Here is a 26,193-nt window from a genome sequence, read left to right as displayed (position 1 = left end):
TAAATTTCAGACTCTGCACATGATTCTAAAAAGAACCACAGGCAACTGTAAATTCCATCAAACTGGTAATTTAGCACTTTGTATCACACTCAAAGGCTATCTTAAGTCAGGATACTGTTAGAACTGTATAGCAAAAACTGCATGTTTACTTGACCTTTCTAAGAAAAGGTATATTTTTCAGATTATCCTAAAAATAAACTTTCCCTTCTAGACTATATGACTGAGTCCCTAGAGATTTTCTTTCACTAACTTGTGCTTTAAATCGAAGGTTGTTGTTTTCTCAGTATAAAGGTGATTGTTACTTGTTTTAATTAGGGCAGCTATTATCTGAAAGCAACTGTCAGTCTCTGAAAATGTGAATGTGGATCACCATGTTTTTCTGACCTAAATGAAATGAGGTAATATTCAATACCTGATATTTATTATCAAAAAAGTTTGAGTATCTATATAATGACATTTAACACAATAAGCAATTATTCAGATTCTAGTTAAGTATCAACATGAGCAATATTAAGAGGATTTTCTGATTATCTATGTTTCTTAATATTAAATTTAAACCAAGCTTCTAAGAAGATATTTTCAGAAAAAAAATACTGCTTGACACCTTTCCAGATCTATGTACCAATTTGCAAAAACTACTCTAAATAAAATCTTTTTATTTTTTTTTGGGGGGGTCACATCTCCAGTAGTACTCGGAGTTTATTCTTGGATCCGTGCTGAGGGATCACTCCTGGCAGTGCTCAGAGGACACAAATTGGTTCCAGGGTTCAAACTCAGGTTCACTGAATGCAAGGAAAGTGCCTTGCCTGCTGTTCTATCTCTCTGCCTCTACAAAGTAAGTTTTCAAGTATTTTCTTTCAAAAGAATAGAAGGGAGAAGAGTCACTATCTCTAGGGTCTTAAGACTAAGAGCAATTCGCCAGCATAAAGAGGTCATTTTTAGTGAAGTTGATGATGTAGCTAGTCAGTTCTAGGGAAGCATTTTCCACATAAGGATCTATTCATACTGTCTCCCAGGAACTACAACTATGATCTTTGTGTCCAAAGAGGGTAGAGACAGGCACGAAGTGTTAGAAGGCTCTGACAAAGGCAGAAAAATGCCAAACTGATTTTCACTTCCTGCAACTCTCAAACCCAGTGTTTCTTCAAGGAAGGCGTCAGAGAGTTCAAGAGTGACTTTGAGATCACCACTGGTAAGTGGGTCACAAATCTGTGCATTGGCCCACTGCAGAGAGGAGACACGAAATAACTCATTTTGTAGCTGATATGTCCCTACAGCATATTTTCAGGTTCAAAACTGTCTATTAAATTTCACAAAAATGAGTATCTGACATGAATACAAATTATTGGCTAGTCACTGAAGGAATCTAAATTCCCAGTCAGTGTGTTCACCAACTTCCTCTGTCCACCATTTCCACAGAGTTGAACACTCCACAATCAGAAAGCAAACAAATAACTTTGTGCAATAAGGCTGTTAGTTGAAAACCCCATTGGAGGATACCAGGCCAAGCCTACAAATAATGAAACACTGAAGTTTGAAGTTACCTATACGCATCCTTTTAAATATTTTTTGGGTGGGTTGCAAAGAGACAGTACAATGAATAGGATACTTGCCTTGCATGTAGCTGTCTCAGCTTTGAAATTTGGTTCTCCATATGGTCTCACAAACACCACCAGGAGTGATCCCTAAGCTTAGAGACAGAAGTAATCCCTGAGCACAATAGGATATGGCCCCAAAACAAAACAAAACAAAATAAAAAATACTAAATAAATTTAATTTAGCACTTCTGAGGGGCAAGAGAGATAGTACATGGGTTAAGTCACTTGCCCATCAAATTATAGACTGGGGTTCAATTCCCAGCACTGTATGTGGTTCACCAAGCACTAACAGGAGTAATACCTGAGCAAAGAGTCAGGAGTAAACCCTGAGCACAGGTGGATGTATCCCATCCAGCTTCTAAATAAATAAAATACTTTTGAATCAAAAGTGCTGAGGATAACAATTCTGAACCTTAGTGATGACAATCTGGGAAGAGAAAAGGACTCAGCTCTCGGCATTATTGATCAAATGATAGGCATGGGTTGATTCTACTCACTTTGAATAGAATTTTTAAATAGAAACTGTTTCAATTTAGTTTATTTTGAAATCATCCCCATCTTTGTGTCTGTTTAAACTCATGTAAAGTTCAACAAATCATTTCTTCATTGCTTAGAAAAATATTTAATTAAGAATGATCTTCATTGCTTAAGAAACTTTCATAAATCTGGGCATTCCTGGTGACTAATCACTATATTTTTAACCTATACTTGAAGGTCTGGCTAAACATATGAAAAAAAACTACACCGGTCCTCGCTCACAAATACATGTAATATGGTATTCCTCATTCTGAATATAATAGTGAAAACCATGACTCTATTCTCACATGATTATTTTACATGAATATTCTTACATCTTAAAAACTGCCCAACACAGCTCAGATAGAGAAGGGAGAACCAAATAAAGGGTGTTTGGAGGATCCTCCCAGGATGGGAGATGCATGTTGAAAGTAGACTATGAACCGAACATCACTGCCACTCATTGCCTCTTTTGCAGACCACAACACCCAAAAGGAGAGAGAGAACAAAAGGGAATGCCCTGCCACAGAGGCAGGGTGCGATGGGGGGGGATGGGGGTGGGAGGGATACTGGGATCCACGGTGGTGGAAAATGGGCACTGGTGGAGGGATGGGTATTTGATCATTGTATAATTGAAACCCTAGCACAAAAATTTGTAAGTCTCCAACTGTACCTCATGGTATTTCACTAATAAAAATTAATTAAAAAACTGCCCAACAGCTAGGTAGATAAAGCTATTTTATGTCATATATCTTGACATTAGTCAGAAGCACCCCTAAGCACCAAACTTAGAGTAGCCCTTGAGTACCATCAGATGTGGCTCAAAACAAAACAAAAAAAACACCAAATAGGAAATCATAATTAAATTCATAAACTCAATTGTAGTACTGAAAATAAGGAAACAAGAACAATTTTCATAGAATAGGAAACATAAGAGCCTAAAACCAGTTTAATTATTTACATTTATTAAACTCGAAATGGGGAGAGATGTCCTTAGAGTTGTTAAATAAAGTATCAGAACAGTTTGGTAGTTCCAATACTACATAAATATTTAACAGTTCATACAAATTAAACTTTCCAGAACTTAAAATAGCTTTGGGAGGAGTCACTATAGGCTGTTCTCTTCATTTCACTGGGAATTCTATTTTTCAACTTCCCAGCCAGAAGCCATGCTCACTGAGGCCCAATCCATCTGGCAATAAGCCCTGCCAAGAAGGCTTCATGAAAGAAGTGAGCTTGAGCAGAGCTACGGTTGTGGTTTGATAAGGAAAGCAAACACACACACAAAAACACACACATACAAACATACACATACAAACATACACATACACACATACACACACACACACACACACACACACACACACACACACACACCAGTCTAGGAGACTGAAATGATCAGAATGATGAAGAAAGAAACTATGGGAGGAATAAAATACAGGTAGAAAGGAAGAAATTTTCAATCACTCAGTTCACTATGGATATTCAGTACCCAGAAAGTCATTAGATGAGACAGGTTTAATTTTTTAATGAATGAATCAAGATCAGCATTTGTTTCATGAATGAATAAAGAATGTCTTTTTCATGAGCCTAAGGGATGAGACCAATCTGAAAGGAACAGTGGATTCCTGTCTGTTAACTGTTTTGTCCTCAGTCGAGGGACTGATCCCATTGAGATATAACTGACAAACTGAAAATTCATTCTATGAAAAGGATGAATTTTTTCACTCAGGGTCAGTGAGTCTAAGGATATTCCCTGAGTTATGCGACCATCTCTGCTCTCTAGCTCCAGAATAATTTCATCATCTCTAAAGAAAACTTGTAACCACCAGCCCCAGGCAGCCACTAATCTATTTTTGTTCTCTATAGGTTTGTATATTCTCGACATTTCAAATAAATGGAATAATACATTATGTGGTCCTTTGTGACAACTCATCCATTTTTGTACTCTATGGGTTTGTATACTCGAGACATTTCAGATAAATGGAAAAATACTATGTGGTCCTTTGTGATAACTCATCCATGTTAGAGCATACATCAATATTTCATCCCTCAGGTATCTGTAAATAACATTATTTGCACTTTTGTTATGCATGATGTTAATATGAATATCCATGTACATATTTTAACTTGACCAAACGTTTTTAGTTCACTTGGAAATATTCCTATGAGTGGAATTTCTGGGTCATGAGACTACTCTGCTTAAATTTTGAGGAACTGCAACCTCTTTTCCAAAGCAGCTCTACCACAGTCTATCCCAGTACAAGTAGAGGGTTCCATCCTCCACATCCGTAACACTTGTTATCATCCATCTTTTTAATTATAGCCATCCTAGAGGGTGTTAACTAGCACCCTCCTCAAACTTAAAAACAAATGAAAGGACTGAAACAGAGGAAGGAAAATATGTATCTTTGTTTTACAGCAGGAAAAAAAGATTCACTGAGAATCCAAAAGGCCTTCTCAAGAGACTCCCCCCTTCCCTCCCACCCAGTGAAGCTGACCAGACTTACTCAACCAGGCACAGATTCATGGTGAAATCAACACCCCATCCCACACCAGCAACGTTAACACAGGGATGGCTACTGTAGAATTTAGAGCAATGTGTTCGTCCTATAAAGGGAAAATCTCACCAAAGAAAGGGAGGAGAGAACTCTGCAGGATGTGAACAATCCCTTCCCATAAGCTAAGTTGACACTCCCTTCCCTGGTCAGGAGTGAGTACGGAAAGAAGCCAGAGTGGGAAAACAAAGCTGAAAAAGGTCACAGATCCCCACCTACTCATAGCAAAATGGAGGGAAGACTACAGCTACCTTCAGTGTCTAGACGTCTGGCCAGGGAGCAATTTTTCATATAAACATTATGTAAGTACTAGTGAGAAGTTAAAGTTAATGGTTCACCTAAAAGGATTTAACAGGAATATGTTAGGAATATGTCTTCATGTTGTCCTATTGATGCCCAGTTCTTTTATAATAACTGAAATAGTAAAATTAACATATTTTAAATAGGTCATAAGAAACCTGTTTATAGTCTATCCTGCGTAAAGCTTTGCGCTAGAAACTTTACCAAAAGCTATTGCTCTTCTGGGTGAGGAACAGAAGCAGGAATTTGTTGATACCTGGTGCTAATTCTATGTGCAGAACTTAATTGGTTGACCTCTTTAATTCCTATACTTGTTACACAAGGTAAAAAGCCCTTCAAAGCGACTTTCAACTAATAAAGTAAAAGTCTAAGATATTACTTTTTTCTTTACTAGAGGAAGAATAAGGTATGGGCTTGGAAATGGTGAACAGGAAAACTCAGCCTTCAGAGGCAAACAGATTATTACTCTGTTTCTCTTGAGTTATGCAACAAATGTATGTGCACCTATTTTGTGTGCATGTACTTTTGTCTAAGTAGTTTAAGATCTCTGAAACAAAGGTTGTACAAGACAGGTTTATTTTATTTAGCCTAGTCATCCTTACATGAAAATACCTTTTAAAAATATTTTTGTGACCTGTACCCCCATCAAAAAAGAATACTATTTCATGAGACCTGGAGATGATAACAAAGTCCCTACTTCAGTGTTAATAATGTTTTATTGGGAAAAAATGGGATATCTATACAGATTTTCCTTTGTTTTTTGTTTACTTGGGATTTTTTGGCTGCACTGGTGATGCGCTGGGTTTACTCTTTTTCTATGCTCAGGAATCACTCTCACGAGGCTCAGGGAACAGTTTGGGATGTCAGGGATTGAATCTGGGTTAGATTCAAGGCAAGTCCCCTGTTCACTATACTACCACTCCAATCCTTATACAAAGATTTTCTTAAACAATCTGGAAGGTAAGCTGAAGTATTTTTAAAGGCTCTTTTAAATACATCCGTATGTATATACAGAAAGATGAAATATTTTTTCTTTTGCTACAACAGTACTAGGACAAAAGAGGTCATGCTAAATGAATAAGCCAGAATGAGAAAGAAAAATAGGAATGATCTCTCTCATAGATATATATCTATCTCAGAGATATATACCTATGAGATAGATCTCTTTATATACTAAGTAGTGGGCTGAAGCAATAGCACAGTGGGTAGGGCGTTTGCCTTGCATGCAACCAACATAGCCGACCCGAGTTCGATTCCTCCGCCCCTCTCGGAGAGCCCGGCAAGCTACCAAGAGTATCTCGCCCCCACGGCAAAGCCTGGCAAGGTCCCCGTGACGTATTTGATATGCCAAACACAGTAACAACAAGTCTCATGATGGAGACGTTACTGGGCCCGCTCGAGCAAATCGAAGAACAATGGGAGGCCCGTGACCGTGACACTAAGTAGTATATAAAGAAAGAAAGGAAGCAGAGACACAATGTCTAATAAAAACAAGTCCATAGACTCTGGCCTCCTAACTGAGGTTACTAAGAGGAAAGGAGATAAAGGAGAAATGGGCTAAAAGGGTTCTATGGACAACGATGAAGGACATTAGTACTTTGGTAGTGGTGTGGTATGGTAACACAGTATCCCTAAGATGTATAAATATTTATTCTCTTGCAAATCAATGCTCTCTCAATAAGTTACATTTCAAAAATGCATATTATAGTGGGGTTGGAATTTATACAAACTTAAAGGAAAAAAAGCCCTCTCAATATGTATCAAAAGTCTTCATAAGATGTAGCAACTCTGACCCAGAAAATGCCATGATCAGAATTAATCTTCAGCAATTATTACAATATGTTCAAGTGTTTCAGGAAAGGCTTTTCTTAGTCATTTGTATACTAAAAGAGATAGTTTAGGCATTTAAGTCTTTCTCTTACACGCAGCCTATCAAGTTTGGTCCTCAGCACCACATATGGTCCCTCAAGCACATCCAGGAGGGAATTCCTAAGCACAAAGGCAGGAATAAGCCCTGAGCATAGCTGGAATGACCCCCCCTTTCCCCCCTCCCGAAGAGAAAAAATAAATAAAGAAAAGAAGATAAAAAAAAACAAAACAAACAAACAAACAAAAAAAAGGACATAATCTATATACATATTATTATGGGATTTTTTTAACCAAAAATTTCACATTTTGGTATCTAACCCCCAAACACAAAAACGATTCAAAATATAATTGCACATCTGTTTATTAGTGTCTTTATTGCCACACTTAGTATAATAGCCAGATATGGAAACAATCCAAATCTCCAATGACAAATAAATAAAGACACCATGGTATATATGCGTTGGAGGAAAACATAAAATCTTGTAGTTAGCTACAACTTGGATGAACATGGAGTGCATGAGGTTAAGTAAAATAAGTTAGAGGGAGAAGGACAAAAAGCAAATAATCTTACTCAGGTATATCCAAAAATAATAATAATAAGGGAATAAAGAGTAACGAACAATGAGGAGTACAAAACACAGATTATCAAACTAGGGGTGTGGAGGGAGAAGGGAGGAATTAAGAGGCAGAAGTCTGCCCCACTGGAGGGGGGTCTTGGGCATTTTATTGGGGGAGGGGTGCAGTAATTATGTGTGTAAACACAAAAAGGGACAGCAGCAGCAGCTCTATCTCTCCGGCCGCCCGCATTCATAAAGACCATAAATGTTAACACAATTGTAATTGTAAATATGTTAACAAGAACAACAATAATAAACAGAATTTTAATAGCTATAGTAAATTATAGAAAGTTATAGTTAATAAATTAGAAAAGTTGCCCATTTTTAGAAAATGAGTTTAAAAGATTATTTCATCCACATTGAACTATTTATAAAATTCCTGCCACAAAGTAGTATGTACCATAACAACTCAATTTGGAGGTTGTATGCACATAAATACAGAACTATAAAAGTAGATGTATCACTAATTTATTATATAGAAGCAAATTAATTTGGTTATATTTAGAGAAAATGGATGATAACTAAAAGACCAGGCAAAAAAAAACCTACAATAAACACTGCATTTCATCTTTAGGAGATGAAATGCCCTTTTTTAAAAAATAATTTTAGTTACAACTGATATGAGACTTTTAGTATCTTATTAATAATAAGGCCTCCTTAAAGGGACCTCAAATGACCTCTGGAAGCCAATTAGCTATTCTGCTTTGCCAAAAAAAAAAAAAAAAAGACTGAAATTCTAAGTTAGAAGACTGGATCAGGTTACTGCAGGCTGCAAAGGTGGCTCATTTGCTGAGTCTATAAAGTTCTGGCACAACTTTTTCTACTCCAGACTCATGATTCAGCAGCCGCAGTGCTCACAGCACTGGCACAGCTAACAGAAGCTTTGGGTTGTCCAAATGCCAGAAAGCAACATTCTCATACACTTAGCATTTCTGCTCACTTTCTACAGCATTAACTTTTAGGGAGATTTGACAACTCCCGAGATGCAGCCTAAGGCAAGAACTGACAGAATAGTAAGAATAAATAGATGGCATGTCTTCATTTTTGTTATGAAACGCAAGGGGTTGGAACACAAATCAGGTTATAAATGTGTCCACTGCTATCCGGAGAGTTAGTTACAGAGCCCGAGAAATGCCAGAACCGCCTGGACACAGACCTTACAGTATAGCCCACAATCCATATGCGGAGTCTCACAGACTGAAAAATCCAGTTTCCAGCCCAGCAAGCTAAAAACTGGAGCATCACTTTGGTGCATTACTTGCTAGTCATTTAGAAAAAAAATCCAAGTGCATTTCCCCTTGGTTTTCTTTTCTCTGTTTCCACATCCACGTCAGAAATATCTGCAGACAATACTTAGGTTCCAATGCCCCCGCCCCATAAAATATAATGCTGTGTATTTCCTACAAAGCAATCTTTAGATGTAGTTATTCCATGTCCCTCTTTTTTAAAACTAAATCCCCTTGCATTGTATTGATCTCCTATGATGAAAACAAAAGCCCATTTCCAATTGAACGAAATCTAGAACCCAATTACCTTTATATTAAAGTGGCAAGGTGGCCCCAAACATATTTACTAGCTTTCTCTCAGCATCAATTTCATTTTTAGCACTACAGAAATGATAATATTCCGGCCGGCCTCTTTAGCTTCTCTTGTCCCTGGAACTGCTGTGTGTCCTGGGGCTGTCTGTCTGCAAATTACAATTTCCGCCTGAGAGAGCTATATTAACCGAATGGTTGCTACGATCGCTTCTGATGAGAAAATGATTGTGGGAACATTGAAAGGTTTTGACCAGACCATTAATTTAATTTTGGATAAAAGCCGTGAATGAGTATTCAACTCTTCACAAGGAGTAGAACAAGTGGTACTAGGATTGTACACTGTAAGAGGTGACAAAGTTGCTGTGATTGGAGAAATTAATGAAGAAACAGAGTCTGCCCTTGATGTGGAGAATATTAGAGCAGAACCTCTGAACTCTGGAGTACACTAGAGAAAAATCACACATGGAATATCTGTAAATTTTTGTACAGAAAATGATTATTCTAACAATGATGTGTAGATTTTTATCTGTAGCACTGTAATATAATATGCAAATTAAAATATTTCTGTGGTTTGAAAAAAGCATTTTTGCCTAGTCATAGGTTTGGTAGCTTGGTTTTATTTTTATATTGAATCTGTGAAAAATACTTTGAAAGGGTCAGGAAAAATATCTCATGTTTTAGTATTTATGAAAATCTTGTGGTAAACTTAACCTGTTACACAAAGCATACAAATACCATCAGTAGTGGCGGATACATACATTTCTTTCCCTTATAGTACATTCACCAGAAGGTAAGTTTTGTTTTCTGCAGTTATATAAACCTGCATTTTTAAACTGATTCCCAGGATATTCCAATAAGGTCACAGGTGAAAACCATGTAGTTGGGGGCCACGGATAGAAAACAAAGTCAGAAGGGGGCCAAAATTGAAAAACTGTCCAGAAACTATGATCTAAAACATCCCCATCTATGACACTGACTTAAGGCTACTTCTAAACTATTTTGAATGGGTAAAAATGTATTTGGACAATGGGAAAAATGCTAATGACTCTGCTCATCATCTGAAAGAACTAACTAAATAATCTGAAAATTCCATTTTAACTTTTTAATTTTGTGATTTGCAGGATTTCAAGAATTAGTAGTATTTTTGTTATGTATATGTGAATAAATAAACCTATTTATATTGAGAAAAAATGATAATATCCACCTCATAGAAAGATTGTGAGAATTAAGAGTGTCCCCAATATCTTCCTTCCACTACCTTTCCCCTGCCATTCTAGAACACCAAGGTCACCTGTTCAATGGCCATTCCAATAGCACACCCAATATCATTCAGGTTCAAAGATACTGAGTCTAGGTATCTACTACTTTAAGATACTGATATGGCACCTCACTGCTCTTCAGACTATTCACTTACTTGAGACAACTGCATGTATGACCAAAATAATAAGTATTTCTTCATTAGCCTAAATATACAAACTTCTCTGATGTTATCAGAAATTCGTGGATTTTAATAAATTTATTCTAATTTTCTTTTACATTTTAAATATGCCCTAAATTTTAAAATGCACATGGTATAAGAGGACAAGTCATTTTACTGAGAGAAACATCAAACAATGCAGTATGCACTTTCTAGCTAAATGATTTAACAGATGAGGTATAGTTAGGCCATAGGATTTCCATACACTATTAGCCATACCTTGGAGTACTGCGGTTTCCCATCTTCATAATGAATCTCCACATAATCAGAGGACAGCAAACCACTACAAAGGTAAAAAACAATGATTTATTCATCTAAGATACTTGGAAGTTTAAAAATAATCAGCTCAATAAACGGATGTGAGAGGCATGTAAACCACAAACCAGAGAAAGTATAAAAATGGTTATCAGAGTCTCAGATGTTATCCAATAACAAATCATTAATCTGTTCAGAGATAAGATGTAGATCACTTAAAGGTGAATTCCTTTTATATAAACTCCTTATTATTTGATGATAAATTGATAATTCATGGATAATAAAATTAAAAGGCAGGGCAGGAGGAGACTTGTACAAAAAATTCCAGTTATGTTCTTAGCAATTGAAGTCCAAAGCCTAATAATAAGGAAGGAAAGAGAGCAAAGACCATTAAGTAAATATCTAATGTTTTTGAGTCCATCTGGTCTCACAACTACAACTATTCAATTTCACAACTATTCATCTATGCTATAGCATCACAATCCATCCCCCAGCCTCATCCCAAACACGCACAGGCCCAGGAAAACAGAGGAGTTTGTCTGTGTTCCAGTGAGATTTAATTTACAGATGCTGAAATGTGAATTTCACATCATGAAGTACTACTCTGCGTTTACGATATTTAACCATTTGAAAAATGCTCAAAGCACTCTTGAGGCTCGTACAGTAAAATAGGTATGGCCAGATTTGGCCTGTGTTCTACAACGGTCAACTCCTGGAATAAAGTAACAGTGAAGAATATAGATTTTGAAGTAAAGCAAAATAATGTTCGAGGTCCAGTAGTTTCCCTTGTAGGTCCCCAAGTTACCCTACTCAGCCTTCCCACAAGTGCAGCGGAGACAAACTGTGGTCCCAAATTGAAACCACACATAGCTGTGCTCAGCCAGAACTTAGCACTCTAAGTGCTTAGTCGATGAAGTTATCACTCCCTCTTGGCTGCACCAAACACGTGGGTCCTAGGCACTGTAAAGAATGCATGACACTAAAAGGACACTGGACTGCCTGAGTGTCAGGGTTCAGGGCTAGACTCTGCCACGGGAAATAACGATAACAAATAATACTGCACGCAGTGCACCAGACACTAGTGTCCTCAGGCATTTATCCACAAGGGTCACCGAAGGACAACCACAAGATCATCTGTGAGTCGGATATGAACCCTAATTGAGGTTTCCTTCCATTTTCTCTTCTCTGAAAGTTAGAGTGAAAGATTGCTCAGGCCTCTTCTGCTCTGACATTTTCTTTTCCATATTTCTGCCTGACTCTAGGTTTCCTTGTTATGAAACCTTGATGCTGCTTACTGAATAGATTTTGTAGCAATTTGTCCCTGCATCTGCTGCTATTTCAAAGGAGGCAAGGAGCAGAAGTGAGGGAGGCTCAGAGCCACTTGGCAGAGCAGGGAGCTGAAGGCATCCAGCAGTTTCCTGCATGAGCTCACCACCCAGAAATCAAGCAGATGTGTCCTTGTCCACTTTCTAATGTCAATGGACACTTTCTAATGGAATGGATCTTTACTGATGATTCCCCAGGTGCAACTAAATTACAGAATGTCCAGTCAATCCTGTGACAAATCTATGACATGTAAAAACCATTGACAATTCTTAACACTATAATCTTAGTGCCTAACAGGGTGCAGAAACTTCTTTCAGTTCTAGCTAATTAAGTCAGCTGTGACTATACAAAAACAGGGCTGGTGATGGTGATTTTTCTCGGAGGAATGCTTCCCAAACACTAAAGGTGAGAAGGTTCCCTATCTGTCACTAACTGTATTCTAATGATCTCTCTCTAGAGCTAAGTCATGAGTTTCAAATTTCTCCATCACACAATCACTGGAGCATGGGTAGGGGCTGGTGATGGTGATATTTCTCAGAGGAATGCTTCCCAGACACTAAAGGTGAGAGAGGTTCCCTAACTGTCACTGACTGTATTCTAATGATCTCTCTCTAGAGCGAAGTCATGAGTTTCAAATTTCTCCATCACACAATCACTGGAGCATGGGTAAGGGCTGGAAACAAATTTATTTTGGACCAAAACTTTTGCTTGTACTTACAAGGCCAGAAGATAGTGTTTTAACCATTAGTCACCAAATCTCCCCTTTAACTTTAAAATCTTATTAAAACACTGAAATTTTCAAAGTTATTCAGAGTTGAGATTTAGACATACAATAATCTACCACCAATCCCATCCCCAGTGTCAATGTCCCTCCACCAGTGTCCCCAGATTCCCTCCCATTCTCAATCTGCCTCCTTAAAAGACATGTTTTTAGGATTGGTAGTTTTAGTTTGGACCTTATGTTTCCAGTGTTGTTTGTTTTATGGTTTGTATGCATAGCTGTATCATTTCTCTACATCACTGATGTATATAAGTTTCTTGACCCCTGCATCCATCCCCCTTACTTCCCCTCTGCTTATTTCCCTCTTCAATTTCTATCCTCTGTTTTTCTTACTATACTTTTGGAGCTTGGGTTATCTAAGCACCCCTTCCTTTTTTTAAAAAAAATTTGTATTAGTGAAACACCATGAGGTACAGTTGTAGATTTACAAATTTTTGTGTTTGGATTTCAATTATATAATGATCGAATACCCATCCCTCACCAGTGCCCATTTTCCACCACCACTGATCCCAGTATCCCTCGCAACCCCCATCCCTCCCATCCTACCCTGCCTCTGTGGCAGGACGTTCCCTTTTGTTCTCTCTCTCCTTTTGGGTGCTGTGGTTTGCACTGAGTGGCAATCATGATCGGTCTATAGTCTACTTTCAGCATGCATTTCCCATCCTGGGAGGATCCTCCCAACACCTTTATTTGGTGCTCCCTTCTCTATCTGAGCTGCCTTTTCCCCTAGCATGTGTGGTTGGCCTTCAAGCCATGGAGTGAACCTCCTGGTACTTATCTCTACTATTCCTGGCAACCCTCCTTTTATACACTGCATTTCCTCCTTCAGTTACTCTCTATATTGCAGATAACTGAGATCATCCTATATTTATCCTCCTTCTTCTGATTTACTTCACTTAGCATATCTTCCAGTTCCATTTATGTTTCAGTGAACTGCATGATTTCATTATTCCTACAGCTCCACAGAATACCACTGTGGTGTGTGTGTGTGTGTGTGTGTGTGTGTGTGTGTGTGTGTGTGTGTACATCTTCATAACCCACTTGTTTATCTTTGGACACATAGGTTAATTCCATATCTTAGCTCTTGTACTAAATAATATAATGAATAACAGTGTGCATATGTTTTCCTTAATTCATGATTTTGTGTCCTGGGGGTGGATACTCAGAAGTGGGATTGTTGGATCATCTGCCAGCATAATTCTTAGTTTCATGAGAAATCTCCATACTATTTTCCATAGTAGTTCAACCAGACTACATTCCTACCCATAGTGGATGAGAGTTCCTTTTTCACTACACCCCTGCCAACATAGGTTTTCTGGTGTTTTTGATATGTGCCATTCTCAATGGTCTGAGATAGTATATCATTGCATCTTGATTTGGCTTTCCCTAATCATAAGTGATGGCAAACATTTTTTCACATGTCTGTTGTCTATCGGTCTTCCTTGGAGAAGTGTATGCTCTTTTTCTCTCCCATTTTTGGATGGAATTTGTGGGTTTCTTTTTTTTTCATCTTTTTGAGTACTTTATATATATACTAGATATCAACCTTTCGTCTGATGTGTTGAATGAGAATATTTTCTCCCATTCAGTTAGCTGTCTTTTAGTTTTTCCCATGTTCCTTTTGCCATGCAGATGCTCTTTAATTTGATGGTGCTTGGAGAACTGGATAACCACATGTGAAAATTTAAAGCTGGAACCATAACTCACACCTTACACAAAAATAAATTCAGCCTTCTCTCCCAGAAGGGAACATAACATGACAGTTGCCATAACCATGCCACCAGACCCCACGACAGGCTGTTTCACTTGGGGTGCCCCGAAAGGGGAGCAAGTGAGATCCCTCCCTGCCCCAAGGGACTTAGCCCCGGCAGCCAACAACCTCCAGAACCAGCCGCTGCCATGCTTATGGCCGCTCTCTACACACTCAGGCAGAGCATCACCGACCTGGACCACGTGACCACATTCGCAGCCACACGATACTTCAAACCACACACCCTACCCATACTCCAAGATTACGGCACCAAATTTGATAGTATTTAAAGTAGGAGGCAACCAATATTAGAGGGGAAATGTATTTCACCCATTAAGCCCTTCTATAACAGATACATATATAAAAAGCACACAAGTCTCAACATGTTAGTGATCTCTTATAGAAGGGCTTAATGGGTGAAATACAAACAATCTTCATATTCTTTCCTCTAAGGACACTTTTTATAGCATTTTCAGTGGTTTTTCATAACAAAAAATACAAATATATTATCTCGGTTCTGCTTTGAGGCAGGGATTGGGGTTCAAAATATGGTGGTAGAAAGGTGTAATGGTGGTGGGAGTGGTGTTTGAATATTAAATGTAACCAAATATTGTCAATTACTTTATAAAAAAATAAATAAATTTAATGTGGATAAATGACCATGAGATCAGACTGGAATCTGTACAATACATTGAGAAAAATATAGCCAGAATGTTCCAAGATTTGGACCCCAGAAGTATCTTCAGTGATACGATGTCATTGGCAAAAGCAACTAAATAAAAAATAAACAAGTGGGACTACATAAAAATCTCCATTTTATAGGGTCACCCTGCCCCTTCTACCTCCCCCCTTCCATTAATATGCTGACGTATAGTATATCTCCTGTGCCTAAGAACCTGGAAGAAGAAAAACAGCTACTTTTCTGGGAAGCCAGAATAGACAGTGAGATGGACACAGCCCCATATGCTCCCTGTCATAGTGCCATCCACTCTTGTGGCTAAAAATAGCACACAGTTCCATTTTCTCCATCCTTTCCTCCTGTCTGACAACAATGATGCCTCCCTTAAAATGATTTCTGTCACTTGTCACAGCATCTCTAGTACCTAGCAAGACCCCCCAACATATAGGAAACCCTTAACCAATGTATGCTGAGTAAGCACATCTACCCATGTCTACTAGTTGCCAGACTAACACCAGGTGGTGGGTGAAGAATTCAACTCTCTGCAAGTAAAATTAAGTAGAATCGACAAACATTCATATGAGTGATCTCATCCTAAAATATTATTTGCAATCTCCCTAAGAATGAATTTGTATCAATTAAAATGTCATCTACTTAAAGATTTGAGAATCATTTTGAAATAAGACCTTTCAGTGATGAGCAAGTAACTCTGAAAAGAAAGAACTGAAATGTTCATAAGGCAGTAGCTGTTTTCTTATGTCTCCAATAGTCCCCCAACACACAAACAGTAGACACCTGGGTCTCTGTGTGCCTCCAGAGGAGTGTCCTGCAATCAGCCTTTAAGAAAGCCCAGTATATTTGTCTACTTCTGAACTCAGCACAGTTCCCAGCAGAATCCCCTGTTGGAAACAATGATCTTCCATGCTAACACTAATTTAATTAGCAAATGTGGCCCCAAGTATAAAATCTCTTTCTACTCTGTTGATTCGAAAATTAGATGCCTGGCTCAGAGACAGCAACTTGCAGGAACTGATAAACAGGGAGTCCCTGAGCAGACTAAGTTCTGAAATAAACACCCTCTTTCTAACCATTTAAGTTGTATAAAAGTCATATATCAAGGCTACTTCTACGCTTCTTATAAAGATTATCCAGTGAAGAGAGTGAAAGCAACGTGGAATAGAGTGGAGCAAAGAAATTCCGCACATAGTGCTAAATTAAAGAAATTCTAGATCAGAATAAATGTGATTTTACACAAAATACAAAAGACATGGATAAGTACTTTGAAGATGCTGAACTCTAAGAACAGAAGGATGGTATGATATGGCAAATGAGTCAAGATCAGGTCAACGAAAAGAATGTCTCAACATAATGCTGTGTATTCACCTAAAATCATATTATATTCCCCCCTCTGGCAGAGTAGTACCACCTCTCACCGCATCCCCAGCAGCTGTATTGGGACCAAGAGACTGAATTATGGCTCATGAGATATAGAGGGAATGATATATCTTCTTCCAGGATGACCATTAATATCTCTGTGTTTGTATCCAAGCTCTCTTTTACATAGCAACCCAGGAAGCCATATGCTCCAGATGGCACAGTTATCAAAAGAATGCACTCAAGTTCCTATGTCATGATATGAAGAAGGGCTTCCTAGAAAACATATTTAGTTTGTGTTTGACTACAATGTGGGTAAAATATGCACTATAATAGTGATAAGTCTAAGATTTCATCTCTGTTACTAAAATGTTGTCTAAACTACACTAATTTTAGCACCATCACAAAGAATGCTTCAGAAATATATGTTTAAAAAACTTCAGAGTAATCAGTAAATATAAAAATAAGTCTATTGTGTTTATGCATTGGAAGTTGACATAACAAAAAATTATGAATTTAACAGGTGTGGCCTATATATATTAATATGAGCCTTCAAGTTTGAGATGGAAGTATCTAATGAAAGTAGATAAATATTCAAATAGATAAATTTGAATAGTTAAATTTATATAGTTTAAAACAAAACAGAGAGGTTAATTACTAGTAACTAGAAAAAATACTGGAATGTCTAGAATTTAAGACTTACTATTTCCAATTAACTGGCGATATGACCAATTCATCAAGTCATTAAGTTATTACTTTCTTTTCCAAATAACCTGAGTTCTTTACCTTATTAAAAATAATCATATACTTTCTTTTGGGCAAACCTGATCATAAAGTGCTGGGGCTGAGCTAAATCATGCTAAATTGTTCAGAATGAGACAATATAGATAATGAGGAGTTGGACAAGGAAGACTAATGAATGAAATTTATCAGACCACAAGGAAATGTTATCCAAAAGGAGTTAAAAATAATTTGCTTCCTGTAAAAGAAAAAAAAAGGCCAGTCTCTAGAAGTCTCTTACAGTCTCAGAAGATCTACTCTCTCTGAAATGAATATGCTGAGTCCTCATGAATTACCAGAAACAAAACAAACATTTTTTTTTTGCTTTTTGGGTCACACCTGGCAATGCACAGGGGTTACTTCTGGCTTTTCTCTCAGGAATTACTCCTGGCGGTGCTCAGGGGACATTATGAGATGCTAGGAATCGAACCCGGGTCAGTCACGTGCAAGGCAAATGCCCTACCCGCTGTGCTATCGCTCCAGCCCCAACAAACACTTCTTAAAGGACTCAAATTCAACAGACCTAGAGAAACATCGATATGATTAGTAACAAGCACCAAGATTTGGCTACTAGTTGACCATGCAATTAAACATTCAAGTCATACCATTTCTGGGATTGAAAATGGATATTAATAATTATGCCAGAATAACCAACATAAATAAGGATAGACAGTGGTAGGAAAACTTGGGATTATGGTTACCCTCTTTAAAGACCAGAGGAACTACATCAAAGACATACATCAAACTGCACCTAGAAGATTAGGTTTGTCCATGAGGTGAAAACTATTTTAGAGCAGAGAAATTTGTACACAAATCCGAGAGTAGGTCTCCTTCTCCAGTTGCTGTGGTTCTGTGATTGTTTTACTATTAGTCCAGTCTTAGGTTCTCTCAAAGCACAAAACACACGGAGGTAGATATGTGGCATGGTCACCAGCAATCACAGATGAGGAATCCAGAAGAAGATGTGTCCATGTTCAATATGTGGGGCTGGTCAGGTCCTGACCAGATATATGCCTTGTGATACAATGTCTTTGTTCCTACATAAACAGTAGCACAAACATCCTTACTCAATCATGGGGATAAAATATGTAAGTTAGCTCCGAAGGTGTTCAAACTGAGGCTGGCACAGACATCAACACTGATGTGAGGACAAGATGAAAAATTAAATCAGGCTTAGGTAAAAGTAGGGGTGCCACTAATGAGACAGTGACTTCTGAGCCAATGAGCTTCTGCTCATAATGTGAAATCACTCATCTGATTATCTTACACTTCACAGGGCTCAACTTGTATTCTGATTTGGTATTAAGAATCTAAATGGTGAAACAGAATCACCTAAGAAATCTGCCTACCAGGCCTCTTATTTCTTCATCTAATGAGACAAATTACCACAACTGACAATATTCTCAACTTACGGGTTTTGGGGTTAGCAGCATTATATAATGAAACACCATGCCTATTGCCGCTTTGTAGTAAAAATTCAATCCTATCCTTTTAAATGCATCAATTTTGGGGGGGCTTTTTGGGTCATACCTGACAACGTTCAGTGGTTACTCCTGGTTCTGGTTCTGCACTCAGGAATTACTCCTGGTATGGGATGCCAGGGATCAAACCCAGATCAGCCAGATGCAAAGCTAATGCCCTCCCCACTGTACTACTGCTCCAGCCCAAACACATAGATTTTTAACTCATAAAAATTATATTCTAGGGGAAAAGGCAGCTCAGATAGAGAAGGGAGCACCAAATAAAGGGTGTTGGGAGGATCCTCCCAGGATGGGAGAAGCATGCTGAAAGTAGACTATAGACCAAACATGATTGCCACTCAATGCCTTTTTTGCAAACCACAACATCCAAAAGGAGAGAGAGAACAAAAGGGAATGCCCTGCCACAGAAGCAGGGAGGGATGGGAGGATGGGGGGGTGGGAGGGATACTGGGATCCATGGTGGTGGGAAATGGGCACTGGTGGAGGGATGGGTATTTGATCATTGTATAATTGAAACCCAAGCACAAAATTTGTAAGTCTACAACTGTACCTCATGGTGTCTCACTAATAAAAATTTAAAAAAAAAGAAATTTAGGCACTAACCAAAAATTTAAATAGAAAAAAAATTACTCTCAAGTTGTAATGAAAAGAGTAAATGTAAGTCAAGAGATTCATATTCACATGAATAAATTCATATGAATTGTATTGTAACTTTATGGTGATGCTTCTGTCTTTAGGTTGCTTTCCTTTTAGAAAAAAAAAAACTTATTTTTAAGTAAAACTATCTTAAAATGACCACTGCCTCAGAGTCGTAAGAAAACAGACTCATACCACTTACAGTATTTTTGTACCAAAGTTGTTCCAACTAGAAAAAATCGACTCTTTTAGTGTAAACAATGCAACAAGACTTTAACACTGTGTTAAAAGATTGTAGATAAGGAGCAAGCGGTTGGGGTTGTAGAATGTAGAGGTAGAAATTTTTAAAAAGATACATTAAGTGGGTGAAAATAATTATCCGTTGATTAGGGGCTTTGTGTTAAGCCAGACAAAGATGGCATGCTAAGCAAGGGTTGTGGCGTGTGGGCATATTTCCGAGGAACAAAGCTGCAGGTGGAGAACTCTGCTTGCTGGTACAAGGATGGAGGGGCGCAGGTCTCTTTGAGGGCCACCATGGGAATTTAATGAGTTCCTAAACCACAAAGAGGCTGAAGCAGACATTTTACGAAAGACACTACTTCAATGGCTCCATGCACCAAGTACAGTGAAGAGCAAAGAGAAAATAGAGGCAGAGCCACAGATACATAGACAGAGAAGTAGGGCAAAGAAGAATTGGGTGAGAAATAAGGGGAGAACTGGAGCACAGGTATTCCTCCAAAGGTGGCTTAATCAACCATCAGGAGAAACTGATTAACACTTCCCATCTAGGTAGATAGCATCAATAGAGATGTGTTTAGTTAATTTTGTTGTTGTTATTGTTTGGGCACACACAGTAGTACTCAGGACTTGTTTCTGTCTCTGAGCTCAAGAATTACTCCTGGTGGGGTTCGGGGAACTCTACAGAGTGCCAGGAACCAAGCCTGGGTTGACCACATGCAAGGCAATCACCCGATCTGTTTTTTTGCTTTTATTTTATTTTATTTTATTTTATTTGCTTTGGGGTCACATTCAGTGGTGCTCAGGGGTTACTTCTGGTTCTATGCTCAAGAATCACTCCTGGCAGTGCTCAAGCAACCATATGGGATGCTGGCTTGAGATTGAACCTGGGGTGGTCATCTGTAAAGCCAGTACCCCACCTACTTTATCATATCTTTGGCCTGTGCAACCTACCTGTTATACTATTGCTCCAGCCTCAGTTGAAAGAAAATCTCCACCCTCTATTTCCCTTTGTTTCTACAATAACTAGGAGTTACACACATACTTAATTGTGGTGCTCTCACACTTGGCTGTTGTGCTTGCTGGAGGTTGCACATCTCAGTGTCCTGCTCACACAAACACACACCTGGCTGCAGAGCACTAGAGATTGTGCACGTGTTAAGCCGGGGACTATGGGTTCCCAAGTGGCGAGATGGACAGACATGAACTCAATACTGCAAAAGCAGTAGGAATTTTATTCCAGTGTACTGGGGTCAACTATCTCACCCACAGAGTGGTCTTTTGATAGCAACCCGAACTTCAGGCAGCAAGCAGTGTATAGGGTTTGATTACATAAGCAATACATGACTTATTGTTTCAGGAAAAAAAAAACCTTACCTAGTTACCAAACAAAGGTGTTTTGGCAAGTGTCTAGGGTAACAGTGGTCAGACAATAGTTAAACAGTTTCCAGTAATAGTTCATAGTTATAAAAATTACTCATTCTTTTTGGGTTAACAAAAGACAATTTTTACTGGGGGCATAGTGATTGATTGACCCCACTTGCCACTTGCTGGGCCCAGGAACTTTCCAGGTGGGTTCAGGTTGGCTAGTTACACATTGCTTTATAGCTGGGAAACCGAGACAGTTCAGTTTCAGGAACTTAACCTCAGGCCTAGCTGATTTTGCTGACTTCTGCCATCTGTCATGGTGTCAGTTTTGCCCTTACACACTCTTCTGAGGTACTAGGAGTCCCCGACAACAGACCCTACTTGGTGCATGTGAATGGCACTGGGAATCAAGCTGCTCCCAGACCCCACAAAAGAAATATGTTTGAATTCTCTTATCCAACTTTGAGGCAGGAGCCTAGGAGGTGGCTAACACATTGATATCATGATTACTATTATCTCTAAATCTACCTGTAATTTGAAGATTACTTTAGGATAGAATTGCAGTTACTCTCAGTAATGTCATGAAACAAAAAATTTAAGCTCAAGGAGAGGTGAATTCAAGAAAAGGTGGCATGCTCTTTGAACATGGTTACTGACTGAAAATCTTGGATGCATGATTTCAAAATTGCTAATGAGTATTATGTTAATATTTTTCAGTATAGTTCTATTGTATTAAATATTGCTGATCTAGGCTCTTTTTCTAATTGCCTAATATTTATTACACAGCTGTTAAACCAGGTGTCATACATAGTGAAACTGTGGGCAATGGATAAAGATTCATCAACCTTGATATCTGATAACATTATCTGGAAGAAAAATTTTCCTCAAAGTCCAGTTCCTGCCCAACCTTGTATAAGAATTACTTCATTTCTAAATACATATAAAAAATTGCCAATTGATTGATACAGTTTCTAACCCTCCATCTATGCATGGAAAGAATAAAAAGAAAACCAATATAAAAACTATCACAAATAATGAAATAAAAAAGATATATAGGTATAAGATAAATATGCAAAATTAAAATCCATTTATCTGCACCAGCAAAACAACCTAGAAATAATCTGGAAGAAAATGTTCTACTAATATTATCAAAACAGCTATTTGTATTTTACATACTATATACATATTTACATGCAATATAAATATACACATAAGCAGATAAGCATTTATATATATGTGCTCTATAACTTTAATAAGTCCACCCAAAATGAGTTTTTGTTAACTTGAAAAATTATTTTAAAGCTTACCTTAAGGGAAAATATTTCATTATACCAACATTTTTCAGTTTGCTTTGTTTTGGTTCACAACCAGCAATGCTCAGGGTTTACTCCTGGATCTAGCTCTGGCTCTGTACATCCAATCACTCCTGGTGGTGATTGAAAAACCATACCTAGTTTCAGAGGTTGATCCAAGGTCAACTATGTGCAAAGAAAGAGCCTTAACCTCTGCAGTACTGTTTCACCAGCCCACAACACTTTTTTTATAAAGAGGAGTTAAAAATAAGTCCTTCGATTGATCTTATAGAACTACTACAGTAAATAAGATACAGAGCAGTACTAACCTTATTAGACAGATGGCCCAACAGATAGATCAGATATCCAGATAATTGATGCCAGAAAGACAGTACAGTGGAGAAGGCGCTTGCCTTACATGCATGTGTCTGACCCAGGATCAATCTCCAGCACCCTGACCCCAACAGGAGTGAAACCTAAGTGTAGAGGTAGGAGTAAGCCCTGAGCACAGCCAGGTGTGTCCCCCAAACAAACAAAAATAAGTAAAATCTACAGTGAGATTCAAGTTCACATCAAAAGTTTTATATATGACAACTTGTTCTGTGCCACTTACCATCAGGGAAATGCAAATCAAAATGAGACATCACCTCACACCAATGAGACTGGCACATAGCACAAAAACAACTAGTGTGGATGTGAATGTGGGGAAAAGGAGTCCCTCATTCACTGAGAGTAGGAATGTTGACTAATACAGTCTTTTCAGAAAACAATATGGACACTTCTCAAAAGGCAAAAAAATTGAATTTCCATATGACCCAGAAATTATGCTTCTTAGCATCTAGCCCCAAAATTCTTTTTTTTTTATTAGTGAAACACCATGAGGTACAGTTGCAGACTTACAAATTTTTGTGCTTGGGTTTCGATTATACAATGATCAAATACCCATCCCTCCACCAGTGTCCATTTTCTACCACCATGGATCCCAGTATCCCTCCCACCCCAAATCCCCATCCCACCCTGCTTCTGTGGCAGGGCATTCCCTTTTGTTCTCTCTCTCCTTTTGGGTGTTGTGGTCTGCAAAAGAGACATTGAGTGGCAATCATGTTCAGTCCATAGTCTACTTTCAACATGCATCTCCCATCCTGGGAGGGTCCTCCAAACACTCTTTATTTGGTGCTTCTTTCTCTATCTGAGCTGCCATTTCCCCTAGAATGTGCAGCTGGCCTCTAAGCCATGGAATAATCCTCCTGGTACTGATCTCAGCTATTCTTGGGTATTAATCTCCTATTTTGTTACTTTATGTAACAAAATGATGATTGCAATCTTTTTATGTCTATCCCTCTCTTTCTGACTCATTTCGCTTAGCATGATACTTTCCATGTAGTACCACTTGTATGTAAATTTCATGACTTCATCTTTTCTAACAGCTACATAGTACTCCATTGTGTAGATATACCAAAGTTTCTTTAACCAGTCACCTGTTCTTGGGCACTCAGGTTCTTTCCAGATTCTGGCTATTGTAAAGAGTGCTGCAATGAACAAACAAGTGCAGATGTCACTTCGATTATACCTTTTTGCCTCTCTGGTATATATTCCCAGGAGTGCTATTGCTGGGTCAAATGGGAGCTCAATTTCTAATTTTTTGAGAATCGTCCATACTGTTTTCCAAAAGGGCTAAACTAGTCGGCATTCCCACCAACAGTGAAGGAGTGTCCCTTTCTCACCACATCCATGCCAGCATCGGTTTCTTTTGTTCTTTTGGATGTAGGCCAGTCTCTGAGGTGTGATATGGTATCTCATTGTGGTTTTGATCTGCATCTCCCAAGATTAATGATGTAGAGCATTTTCTCATGTGCTTTTTTGCCATTCGGATTTCTTCTTTGAGAAAGTTTCTGTTCATTTCATTGCCGATCACTGTTCTCCTGTTGTTCATCTATTTTGCTCGAGCAGGCCCAGTAACAGTGTAAGACTTGTTACTGTGTTTGGCATATCAAATACATCGCAGGTAGCTTGCTAGGCTTTTGCTATGCAGGCAAGATACTCTCAGTAGCTTGCCAGGCTCTTCAAGAGGGGCAGAGGAATTGAACTCGGGTTGGCCATGTCGGCCACATACAAGGCAAACTACCTGCTGTGCTATCATTCCAGCCCTGCTATCGCTCCAGCCAATTATTATATTTAAATTTACATTTTGGGCTGGAGCGATAGCACAGCGGGTAGGGCGTTCGCCTTACAAGCGGCCAACATGGCCGACCCGAGTTCGATTCCTCCGCCCCTCTCGGAGAGCCCGGCAAGCTACCGAGAGTATTCGATATGCCAGACACAGTAACAACAAATTTACATTTTAAATTTGCAAAAAGAAGCTAAGTAAAATATAGGTATGTTTGATTCAAGTGACTAAATATTTTGGTTAGGTCCCTACATCATATCTTTGCTTTTTTCTTTTTGGGTCACACCTGGCAATGCACAGGGGTTACTCCTGGCGCTGCACTCAGGAATTACTCCTAGAAGTGCTCAGGAGACCATATGGGATGCTGGGAATCGAATCCCGGTTGGTCATGTGCAAGGCAAATGCCCTATCCACTGTGCTATTGCTCCAGCCCCGCCTACATCATATCTTATACCCCCCAACTAATAATGCATACATTCAAGTTATGTATACTTTAAAATTAAGCAATAAATTTACTATTAAAATATACAGCTAAATATTAGAAATATGTTTTAAGCTTGACAGTAAGTCCAGCTATTACCAAAAAATGGTAAGATTATGAAAAATATTCTAAACTGTTTTTTGAAAATGTTAAGGCAAATAGAGAAGACAATTTCAAAGTACATAAAGAGGAAAGGGTTACTACTTCTATCAAAAAGAAACAAAATTTGAACTGTAAAAACAGACAAACAAACCAAGAGATCATGGTCAAAGGGTATGGGCAGGCAATGCACAAAATAGATACACAAAATGCAATGCATACAAAAGAGAAAATAAGAAATACCATGGGTAATCAATCATAGACAAGTGTACTACTACTAATAAAAGACATGTAAATTACATTAACCTTTAGGCCATTATCCCAAGGACATTTAGAAGTTAAGACTAAATAACAGCAGCTAGATTGCTAAAAGTGTGCGAAAACTCACACTACAGTGAACATGAATTAGCACATCTTTCTAGAAAGAAATCTGACAACAGCTAGGAAAAGTTTGAAAAGTATATTCACCACTCAAGTGCACAATAGTTCTTACAATCTAATAAGTGGTATTAGAAAAGTTTCCTGATGAAATAACATGACACACATATAAAACACTTTGCTGTGAATAGATTTATAGGTGTTTTTTGGACAATCAGACGCTTCTTCAATACTGTTCAATAAATAAAACAAATGAGTCCCAAAAGATAGTACAGATGTTAATTAAGGGATTTGCTTGTATGCAGTTGATCCTGGTTTGATCCCAGTCACTGCGTTTGAACCCCCCAAAATCTTCAGGAGTAATTCCTGAGCACAAAGCCAGGAGAAAGCCCTGAGAACAGTTGAGTACAGCCCAATGCACTCTGCACCCCCTGCCCCCACAAAAAAAGGTAAATGAGAGAACTTCATTTTTGGTAGTATCTTTGGATGGCTCAGAGAATCACACTCAGGGCCTCACAGATGCAGTTTTATCCTGGAAACTTTTTAAGTAAATTTTTATGGTACATTCACGTAGAGTGAAAATCCAAGAAAGATATACCCCCAACTACAACAATGGGCTATGGCGCCACAAAGATG

At 38.3% G+C, this 26,193-nt stretch overlaps 1 protein-coding gene and 1 pseudogene across 3 annotated transcripts in view; one reads left to right on the top strand and one right to left on the bottom strand.

Moving 5' to 3' along the window:
* ADAM23 (ADAM metallopeptidase domain 23) overlaps positions 1-26,193 on the bottom strand; it is a 218,689-nt gene that overhangs the window by 91,075 nt on the left and 101,421 nt on the right. For all 3 annotated transcript variants that reach the window (XM_056111569.1, XM_056111568.1, XM_056111570.1), the window contains exon 4: positions 10,693-10,756. In XM_056111569.1, the coding sequence (XP_055967544.1) occupies positions 10,693-10,756 (64 nt within the window). The remainder of the gene's footprint in view (positions 1-10,692; positions 10,757-26,193) is intronic.
* LOC130021134 (U6 snRNA-associated Sm-like protein LSm8) lies at positions 9,074-9,445 on the top strand (annotated as a pseudogene).

The sequence above is a fragment of the Sorex fumeus genome, unplaced genomic scaffold, assembly GCF_029834395.1.
Source record: "Sorex fumeus unplaced genomic scaffold, SorFum_2.1 ptg000014l, whole genome shotgun sequence".
NCBI classification, from domain to species: domain Eukaryota; kingdom Metazoa; phylum Chordata; class Mammalia; order Eulipotyphla; family Soricidae; genus Sorex; species Sorex fumeus.
The sequence above is the reverse complement of the archived record's forward strand: the minus strand, read 5'-3'. Positions and strand labels throughout refer to the sequence as shown.